General features: G+C 34.1%; 1 protein-coding gene across 1 annotated transcript; it reads right to left on the minus strand.

Moving 5' to 3' along the window:
• Positions 1–688: 688 nt before the first annotated feature.
• LOC138320100 (coiled-coil domain-containing protein 167-like) lies at positions 689–3,672 on the minus strand. The gene is made up of 4 exons (XM_069263174.1): positions 3,559–3,672; positions 2,060–2,157; positions 1,273–1,325; positions 689–820 (listed from the first exon to the last, which is right to left on the minus strand). Exons 1-4 carry the CDS (start codon positions 3,577–3,579, stop codon positions 714–716), a joined length of 279 nt encoding a protein of 92 aa, XP_069119275.1. The 5' UTR covers positions 3,580–3,672; the 3' UTR covers positions 689–713.
• Positions 3,673–11,063: the final 7,391 nt, after the last annotated feature.

An 11,063-nucleotide genomic window follows, 5' to 3' on the forward strand; every position in this document is an offset into this window, starting at 1 on the left:
TAAAATGAATTCATTGTCTCTCTAAGACAAATAAACAAATTGATCTTTTAAGAGACATTTTTTTAAATAGTACATAGAATCCCTTGATGGACATTTTAGTCTAGTTCGTTTGTATTGAATTTTCACTATTTAAGGTTTGACATTATGTGCTTGAACGTTTTAGGAAATGCGCTGCGCAGCTGAAAATTTTCTAGAATGAAGTACAAAAATGTGCAGGACCCTTTTTTCTCTCAAATAAGCATTTTTAGAAAATTTCAGTCGGCGAAGGGGGGGGGGGGGGGGGGGGGGCAAACAGACATGTTTGCCCCCCCCCCCCCCCTCCGCTTCCTACGCCCCTGGATAGCGTTATTTTGTCAACATTTAAGAAAACAATAGGCAAATAACCACTCTAGTACACATTGGTAATGTATCGGTAAATCGACTATCCCAGTGTATCGGTAAATCGACTATCCCAGTGTATCGGTAAATCGACTATCCCAGTGTATCGGTAAATCGACTATCCCAGTGTATCGGTAAATCGGTAAACCCATGTGATGCTTCAATTTTTGAAACGTGATCCTCGGATCGATGTGTGTGGATGAATTAGACGAATGAATGCTCTTGCTTGGTGTATCCACATAAAAGTGTGATTTAGATGTAATAACTACAATAGGTTATTGTGAAAGTGGACATAAGAGAAAGTATCATGTATTACAATAGCGTTTAATTGATGATTACGGGGCCCAGATATAGTGATAGGACAGATAGACCAGGCCCATCAGTAACACGGATAGTAACATGTTCTTCCAGTTCTCCTTCCGTAAAGTCTTTAGCTCACCCTCTGTGAAAATAACCAGACATGAAGATTAATTGCAATTAATAAAATAGACCTGCCATTGATCATATTGATTTGTAATTGATTACCAACAATCAAATTCATAATGACAACCTGTCAGCTGTATTGTTCAGATAGATCCCGAAAAAAATATGCATAACTAGGATTTCTAGTATTATCCTTATGCTTTTTCATCCCATGACCTGCTGGTTGTTAAATGGCAGCATTTAACACTAACACAAATAAACACACCAATTTTATCATTAGTACGTACATGTATATCTATGTTCGATTTTTTTATTCCCTTTGCATTGTTAGTTCTTGATACCAACTATGGCATATTTATAATTGTTTTTTTAATCAACATGTAATTTAAAAGTAAATTTTTGATAATATTTTTAAATTGTGATTGCCAATGTCTTGTTACTTTCTGTGATTTGTCTTGCCGTTTTACTTACTATTATTTGACAGTGTCTTCTTTACTCGTTTTGCTTCCTCTTTCAAATCATTTCTAAAAGAAAAGTAAATGACCCAGTTGTGTATTGCATTCACCACTTTAACATTGAGTGATGTAAATGTCTTGATCTAATCAGAACCCAAACGATCGGTGAATGTTTTAACAGAAACGTTTACTTTCAAAATCACTATAAGGAATATGTACTAATGGAAAAGAATTCCAAGTTTATAACTGCATTGATAAATTATGTTAATTACTTAGATACATCCCTATGACAATTTAACTGTTAGTTGTCCTTTTTATCTGATCATTTTACAGAGTGAAATGTGAGGCTTCATGATGAAAATGTATGTAATGTTTTTGACATTTTCTCTGTTTTTTTCTATCTTTCCTATTATTTTTTGTTTTTAAATGTTGGAGCATAAATGGTTACATAAAATCATCCTCGAAATCTGTGCCCCATGTGTGGAAGTCAATTAGTAATACATACACTAGTATCATTTGGCCTAGTTTAGACCTAGAATAGAGACGTAAAGAATGGAATATGTAGAATATTCATTGTTTTTTGACGAATAAAAGTTATATTTCATCTCTGACAAATATCAAAGTTTGATCCCCACTTGATGAAGTGTTATCCTCTATGTAATTTGTCCTTTGCTACATGATAACTTTACGGTTATTTGTCCTTTACTAAATCTTAACTTGACATTATCATACTTATTACCCTTGGCTAACGAAGTTGCATATGACCATGTCATTTATTACAAGATGATAACTTCTCATTTTACCTGTCTGAGTCGGTGATGTTAACATCAAGGCGTAATGTACGTTCAATCTCATCCAGACGTTTTTCACATCCCTCAATGTCGGCTTCAACAGCTGCGATCTGTAATGTTATCGTAACATTTTAAAGTGAACAGTCGGGCAAGGATGGATAAAGTCGGTAAAAATGGTGTGAATGTATGCAGTATAATTTCTTATGAAGGGAAAAATAAAATCTCTCGTCAAAATCTGTCTGCGTACGAATAAATTAATTTAAAGTATGGAAATTCTAAAACGTCCTCCCGGCTCACTATGTCCGTGGTTACATTTCCACGCAGCCTCGCTTTCAATGCTTTCAACTTTTCTTTACTTTAATGGTCAGAACTGGGAAACTAAGCAGAGCTTGACCCTCGTATTTATATGTGAGAACTTTTGGAAGGCCAATGAACGCATTTAGACTGGTTTTCTTTGCCCGACTATTCACTTTAACGATATATATCAATATATATCGTTTATGCATGGTCGAAGGGGAATAACTCTTTCATTATCAACCTTATATACTGTACTACACGCAATACATCATAAACATCATTAGAATGTATAGTATTTTTTACAAATTCTGTTATTCTACAATGTGTACCATTTTCTTCTTAACTTCATTTATTTGAACTTTTTGAGTTCGCAAGATAATAATCAATTCGTATTTGATAATATTAGTCTTTTGTCAGTATCAGTATTGGTATAATCTTACATACCATACAACCTGTGATATTTCAATCCTTTTCAATGATCATTACTTTTATAAATCTTATTTTAGCTTATTTGATTTCTACCTATGACTTCAATATCTATTTTTAATTCACACTATGGTAGTGTATATCCTGTAAATTTTTACACTTTGCTATATTAGCATTTATGTACATTACACTTCAGTATCTTAACCTATTTTGTGTAACATTTGTGTGATATACTAGTGTAATTATTAAGTTATTACCTTTAAATTAAATTTTCTTATTTCTGCTAAACTGTGATAGCTGTTTCCAACTAAATATCATGTATCTATAGCATGCTTATTATAGTTAAATTGTTGCCTGTCTATATATATTTTTACCTGTTTGTACTGTGATATTTTTTACATATGTTTGTCGCAAGAATAGCACTACAGTGCTAATGTTATTATGTTCCCCATGTATGCGACTCTAAATAAAACTTCTTGACTCTTGACTTACAGATACTAGGCCCTATCCATGGGATTACACGTGCACACGTGTAAAGTTTACGTGTAGACTATGTTTATAATATTGTAGTGAAAACACTAGGCCTTAAATATATAATGTAGGCCCTACTTAGTGCGTATACAATGTTTCCTCAAGTGCTTCTTGACCACGCTATAACGTTAGACTACTAACAAGCAGGTAGTAGGTACGTATACTATACTGCACGTTTATATATAGAACGGAATCAAATATCAGAGCATCTACATTATGCAACGCTAATCATAGTCTACGATTATAGAAAAACTCACCTGTGTTGTGACGGTCGGCATTATATTACTGATCGAAAAAGGAAAGTCCTGTACGTTCGACACGTTGTCTTTATTTACATCTACGTCGCAATAACGCTTGCTTTGTACATTGCAGAGAAACATTATCAAGACGAAGACGAATATCACACCCAAGGAACGCATACAAAGCAGATTGCATAGACCGAGTACAATGGCAAGTGAGATGTATAGATTGTCGGTTACCCAGTCACGTTAACACGGAGCGTAGTGAAGTTTAGACAATGGGTTTCCGAGGGTGTCATATTACTACGTAGGCCTAACTTGAACTATATTATGTTTATCTATAATGTGTTTTATGTTGAATTTGTATGATCGATCATTTAGCCTAAACCACGGCACCTACATGTATTACTATGAAACAAAGATTTATATAGTATTACTTATTAATTGTTTATTAATTGTATTTAAATCTCTGTATGAAATGACCAATAGTTTCATTATCACAAGAGACACAGTAGATTTGAATTTTCTTAGTCAAACCTTGTTAGTCTTAGATTATAATCGAATGTTTGCTTGAGCGGTTTTAAATAAAGGTTATTGCATGGCTTTCGAGTAATAAGGAATAATGAGTCACTGACTTACTGCATGCTTCTTAACCTCGAACAAAAAGACAGGTTGATTGAAAAATAAACACCTTTTCATCCCTATACCCCAACTCTCCCATCGTTCTCTGTTTGATTTACCTGTAGGTATTCGTAACTGGGGGATAATTTTGACATGCTATTTTTTCATCATTAATTTATTAAAAACCATAAGGTTTGATGAATAAAGCTGTAAAAACCATTCAAATGGCTTCAGATGACGTATAAACATTAGTTATAACACAGAAATTTTGTACTGAAAAATTGTTGTTTTTATGCCTTAAATATGTTTAAATGAAAACATACCTGCAGAAGTCACTTTATAATTACTAAAAACATTGTAAAAATGTGTAATGAAATTGTAGACCACAATTTGGCTTCATGGTCTCACCGTATGTACTCATTTCACTTCACTATTGATGTAAAATAAATGATTTTTGGCAGTATATAAGAGCTGAAAATGATTTTTGACAGTACTGCCAAAAATCATTTTCAGCTCTTATTTGTACATGTAAGATTAAAACCTATACATTGAAAGCACTTTCAAAAAGTTGGTAATTTTTGGTGATGAATAACATATTAAAAGCTCATCTTGATTCGTGAGTATGAAAAATACGGCACATACAACTTTAAGCTTGTGAGTACTTTTCAGTACTAGGTGAAGGTTATTGCATGGCTTAGAGTAATAAGTCCCTACTGACGAGAAATCATGCAATAACTGACTAACATGCATACTTGTTAACCTCGAACAAAAAGACTTACTGCATACTTCCAACCTCTCACAAAGGAAAAGTGTGGCCAATAAATGTCTTGTTACCACAGTTGACTCCACAATAACTCCCTTTCATGGCCAATAAAGATTACTTGATCATGAAAGGGGCTGAATCCCCCATTCATGACCCATCAGGATTATTACCTGACCATGAAAGGGACTGGACATGAGTACAGTCAACCATGGTAACAAATGTTGTAAGTGAGGGGAGATAATCATTACTCACCTTGTTCTGATGATTAGATTAATCAATAGACCAACTAACCAATGCTGACAAAATTTTAAAAAATACATACAATGCAATAAGAAAATCACATTTATTTAAATGTACATCAAAAAGCTCCATTAATTATTATTTCAATTAAGTATTATGTGATAGCAACTTCGGTTTGGAAGGAAATATTAACAAATCGTGCCTTGGTATTAAAATATATGCATTTTATCCGTTGAAAGCACATATGGAATTAATTTTAAATAAATTTACTTACATTTAAAGTTTTTGACAATTTCTTTTTTCATTTACTTATTTTTCTTGCAATCGCTGAATAGAACTTGATAATAATCCATTTTTTTATATTGTACGTATCTCCTAAAACATTTTAATGCAGCAAGTTTTTATCTCTACACGGCAAAACTCCTTGTGCTCCTTACGATTGGCAAAGACAAACTGATGTATTAAAATTGAGCAAAGAACCTCATATACTGAAAAGTGCTTACAAGCATAATAGGTACAGGTAAATCAAAACGGAGAACGATGGAAGAGTGGGGGTATAGGATTCGAACTAGGGACCTCTGGGTTACTAGTCTGACGCAAACCGATTAATCTATAGATAAGTTCTCTCTAGCCAAGCGGATATTGCAGCTAGTATTCATCAGGGTTACAAATGTGTTGCTATATTTGCCAGATAATAATTACAGAGTTTATTTTAGACATACATTGTGTTACAAATTCTGTCCCCAAAGCTCTGTTACGTTTGTCAAAATTTCCAAAAGCTGGCGTCACACCGTCCCGAAGTTGACACAGGATGGACACACGAAAAAACAAAATGTCCAAATTAGGCACTGATCGTGAGCGCATCGGGCTATTCGTGAGGCCATCTTCAGCCATCGTAAGATCGCCGGGGAACTTTTTCAATGACTTCGTGAGTGACGGCAAAATCTTTGACATGCCAAAACATTGCACGAACACCACACGGAGGTTCATTTTCGTGTTGAATTCGTGTGTCCATCTTGCCCTTTATAAGGCAATCGCGAGGACATCTTTGCGGTTCGTGTCTTCTTCGTCTTACCATCGTGTAAAACATCGACGACAATAGTATACAATAGACCCATTTATAATCACGAACGCAATACGAAGGAAACACGAAGTTATGCGATGGTCGCTAATTGCAGTCGCTCACACGGACACTTGTATAAAACTCACCAGAGTATCTTTCTCAGTCATGCTGGGTTACTACAGAAATGGTATGTTATGATGATTATGAACTTAGGAAAAAGCAGATATCTGCATTTCATCTTTGAGAATAAGATTAACAACCATTGCGTGCACATTACTTGTTGCCTTATTTATTAATTCGAGTTTTTGGAGATATAAAATTAATATAAAGATCCTACACTGAATCTAGATAACACTTACATTGAAACTTAAACACAAGTTATGTGTGCCGTAATTAACATGCTCACGAATCAAGATATACTAATGTTATTCTCCACTGAAAGTTATCAATATTTCGATTATCACAATATTTACAATGCATAAGTTTTAATTTTATAAGGTCAAATAAAATCTCAAAATGAATTTTGACAGTACTGCCAAAAATCATGATATTAAGGTCTAAAATGCAAAGAAATGAGTACACCTTATCAAACGAAGAAGCCAAGTTGTGGTCTACAATTTCGTTTCACATTTTTACAGTGATATTAGTAATTCTAACGTGACTTCTTCAGATATGTTTTCATCTAAACCTACATCATAAAAATAATAAAGTATGAACACAAGAATAATTACACTGCACACATTCTGTGTTGTTGCAAATGTTTATGAAGCATCATACATGTTTCACCATGCCTTTGTATGATTTTGAATGAATTTATCAAAAGCTATAGTTTTGAAATTATACTGAAGAAAAATCATGGCACTTAAAACTTAACATGTCAAAATATTTCTTCTGCAAAATCTACAACATTTAACTTTATTTGCCATGTTGATTTACTTGAAGTATTAATATGTGCTTAAAACAATATAATTATCACAATAATGTAAATCTTTGTGATATAAAATACCTCGGTTTTTACCATAGTTGTGTAAATCTTTGTGATATAAATACCTCGGTTTTTGCCATAGTTGTGTATATCTTTGTGATATGAAATACCTCGGTTTTTACCACAAGTGTAAATCTTTGTGATATAAAATACCTTGGTTTTTACCATAGTTGTGTAAATCTTTGTGATATAAATACCTCGGTTTTTACCATAGTTGTGTAAATCTTTGTTTTATAAAATACCTCGGTTTTAACCACAGTAGTGTTAATCTTTATGATATAAATACCTCGGTTTTTACCACAAGTGTAAATCTTTGTGATATAAAAAACCTCGGTTTTAACACAGTAGTGTAAATCTTTGTGATATAAAATACCTCAGTTTTTACCATAGTTGTGTAAATCTATGTGATATAAATACCTCGGTTTTTACCACAGTAGTGTAAATCTTTGTGATATAAAATACCTCGGTTTTTACCACAAGTGTAAATCTTTGTGATATAAAAAACCTCGGTTTTTACAACAGTAATGTAAATCTTTGTGATATAAATACCTCGGTTTTTACCATTGTTGTGTAAATCTTTGTTTTATAAAATACCTCGGTTTTAACACAGTAGTGCAAATCTTTGTGATATAAATACCTCGGTTTTTACCACAGTAGTGTAAATCTATGTGATATAAATACCTCGGTTTTTACCACAGTAGTGTAAATCTTTGTGATATAAATACCTCGGTTTTTACCATAGTATTGTAAATCTTTGTGATATAAATACCTCGGTTTTTACCATAGTATTGAAAATCTATGTGATATAAATACCTCGGTTTTTACCACATTAGTGGAAATCTTTGTGATATAAAAAACCTCGGTTTTTACCACAAGTGTAAATCTTTGTGATATAAAATATCTCGGTTTTTACCACAGTAGTGTAAATCTATGTGATATAAATACCTCGGTTTTTACCACAGTAGTGTAAATCTATGTGATATAAATACCTCGGTTTTTACCACAAGTGTAAATCTATGTGATATAAATACCTCGGTTTTTACCACAAGTGTAAATCTATGTGATATAAATACCTCGGTTTTTACCACAAGTGTAAAAATATGTGATATAAATACCTCGGTTTTTACCACAAGTGTAAATCATTGTGATATAAATACCTCGGTTTTTACCAGTACCTCGGTTTTTACCACAAGTGTAAATCATTGTGATATAAATACCTCGGTTTTTACCAAAGTAATGTAAATCTTTGTGATATAAAATATCTCGGTTTTTACCACAGTAGTGTAAATCTTTGTGATATGAATATCTCGGTTTTTACCACAGTAGTGTAAATCTTTGTGATATAAATACCTCGGTTTTTACCACAGTAGTGTAAATCTTTGTGATATAAATACCTCGGTTTTTACCACAAGTGTAAAAATATGTGATATAAATACCTCGGATTTTACCACAGTAGTGTAAATCTATGTGATTTAAAAAAACCATTGGTTTTTACCACAGTAGTGTAAATCTATGTGATATAAATACCTCGGTTTTTACCACAGGAGTGTAAATCTTTGTGATATAAATACCTCGGTTTTTACCACAAGTGTAAATCATTGTGATATAAATACCTCGGTTTTTACCACAGTAGTGTAAATCTTTGTGATATAAATACCTCGGTTTTTACCACAAGTGTAAATCTTTGTGATATAAATACCTCGGTTTTTACCACAGTAGTGTAAATCTTTGTGATATAAATACCTCGGTTTTTACCACAGTAGTGTAAATCTATGTGATATAAAAAACATTGGCTTTTACCACAAGTGTAAATCTATGTGATATAAAAAAAACATTGGTTTTTACCACAGTAGTGTAAATTTATATGATATAAATACCTCGGATTTTACCACAGTAGTATAAATCTTTGTGATATAAATACCTCGGTTTTTACCACAAGTGTAAATCTTTGTGATATAAAATATCTCGGTTTTTACCACAGTAGTGCAAATCTTTGTGATATAAATACCTCGGTTTTTACCACAAGTGTAAATCTATGTGATATAAAAAACCATTGGTTTTTACCAAAGTAATGTAAATCATTGTGATATGAAATACCTAGGTTTTTTGCTACAGTAATGTTGATGTAATATTTGTAATACATTGAAGCATGGAGCACATGATGTCGTTAACACAAGACACATTAAATTATCCTCACCTAGGCAATCAATTAAAAAAAAGAAAAACCAACTAAACACTGATTTGGGTGAAATATCACTACGCGGTACACGTACACGTGCACGTTTTGATTATACAAAAATATAGTACATAAGAACTATATTAGAGGTTTACACATAAGTTTAGGAAAGAAAACGCCATGTGACCTCCGTCCACAATAAATAAAGTATAACTAGACAAGACTATAATTTAAACAAAACAATGAAACAAAAAGACCAGCGACGAACCGATGGTTTGAAAGACCACTGGCCATGATTGGCCAAAAGACACTTATGTACCCTCACGCCACGGAGGCACATCCCTTTTACACAATTATATAAATCTTTGTGATACAAGATACATGTTCCTCGGTTTTACCAAGGTATCGTTGTATTCGAAGATGTCATTGATGACATCAAGATGTTTTATTATATATGCTACGCCATTCAAATTCACGATAATGGGTTCTCCAAGATGATAAGTTGCCAGTTAGTGACAGTTTTAAAAGTTGGGACATGTTATCTGAAACAGCGAATATCAGTTTTATTATATAGATAGAGCTTACACAAGGAGCGGTTGTTGGATACGGAATTTATTTCACACGAGTTTCTTTTTGTAAGTTACAAAAGACACGAGCTTTAGTAAGTTTGAACGAAACACACGCTCAGTGTTCTTGACACAACGTTTTAATTCCTGTTTCAAAATGACAGATGAATTGATTTATGTTAATTCCGTCGTAATGGATTATTTATCGCGAATGGTAATTGATTATGAATCTATCATTATTATTAGATTGATCACATCATCAAAGCTGATTCCCGGTTATACAAAAAAAAATGTTATTTAAATAGCATACATCTGTGTCCCACGTATTTAAATTTCAGTGATGTTAGCGTCACCACACAGCCGTGTTGCCCTTATGTGACTCGTCAGTGATGTTAGGGTCACCATAAAGCCGTGTCGCCCTTATATGACTCGTCAGTGATGCAAGGGTCACCATACAGCCGTGTCGCCCTTATATGACTCGTCAGTGATGCAAGGGTCACCATACAGCCGTGTCGCCCTTATGTGACTCGTCAGTGATGTTAGGGTCACCATAAAGCCGTGTCGCCCTTATGTGACTCGTCAGTGATGTTAGGGTCACCATAAAGCCGTGTCGCCCTGATATGACTTGTCAGTGATGTTAGGACCATCATACAGCCGTGTCGCCCTTATATGACTCGTCAGTGATGTTAGGGTCACCATACAGCCGTGTTGCCCTTATGTGACTCGTCAGTTAGTGATGTTAGGGTCATCATACAGCCGTGTCGCCCTTATATGACTCGTCAGTGATGTTAGGGTCACCATACAGCCGTGTTGCCCTAATGTGACTCGTCAGTGATGTTAGGGTCACCATAAAGCCGTGTCGCCCTTATATGACTCGTCAGTGATGTTAGGGTCACCATACAGCCGTGTCGCCCTTATGTGACTCGTCAGTGATGTTAGGGTCACCATAAAGCCGTGTCGCCCTTATATGACTTGTCAGTGATGTTAGGGTCACCATACAGCCGTGTCGCCCTTATATGACTCGTCAGTGATGTTAGGGTCACAATACAATAGTGTCGCCCTTATGTGACTCGTTGGTGATGATAGGGATACCATACAGCCGTGTCGCC

Source organism: Argopecten irradians, chromosome 3 (genome assembly GCF_041381155.1).
Source record: "Argopecten irradians isolate NY chromosome 3, Ai_NY, whole genome shotgun sequence".
Classification (NCBI taxonomy): domain Eukaryota; kingdom Metazoa; phylum Mollusca; class Bivalvia; order Pectinida; family Pectinidae; genus Argopecten; species Argopecten irradians.

What these genes read in the sequence shown, in the direction of transcription:
- LOC138320100 (XM_069263174.1), bottom strand. Translation starts at nt 3,579, where the DNA reads ATGCCGACCGTCACAACACAG. An exon ending in TGCCGACCGTCACAACACAG is followed by an intron (nt 2,158 to 3,558) that starts GTGAGTTTTTCT and finishes ATAACATTACAG; the next exon opens with ATCGCAGCTGTTGAAGCCGA. An exon ending in AACATCACCGACTCAGACAG is followed by an intron (nt 1,326 to 2,059) that starts GTAAAATGAGAA and finishes CTTTTCTTTTAG; the next exon opens with AAATGATTTGAAAGAGGAAG.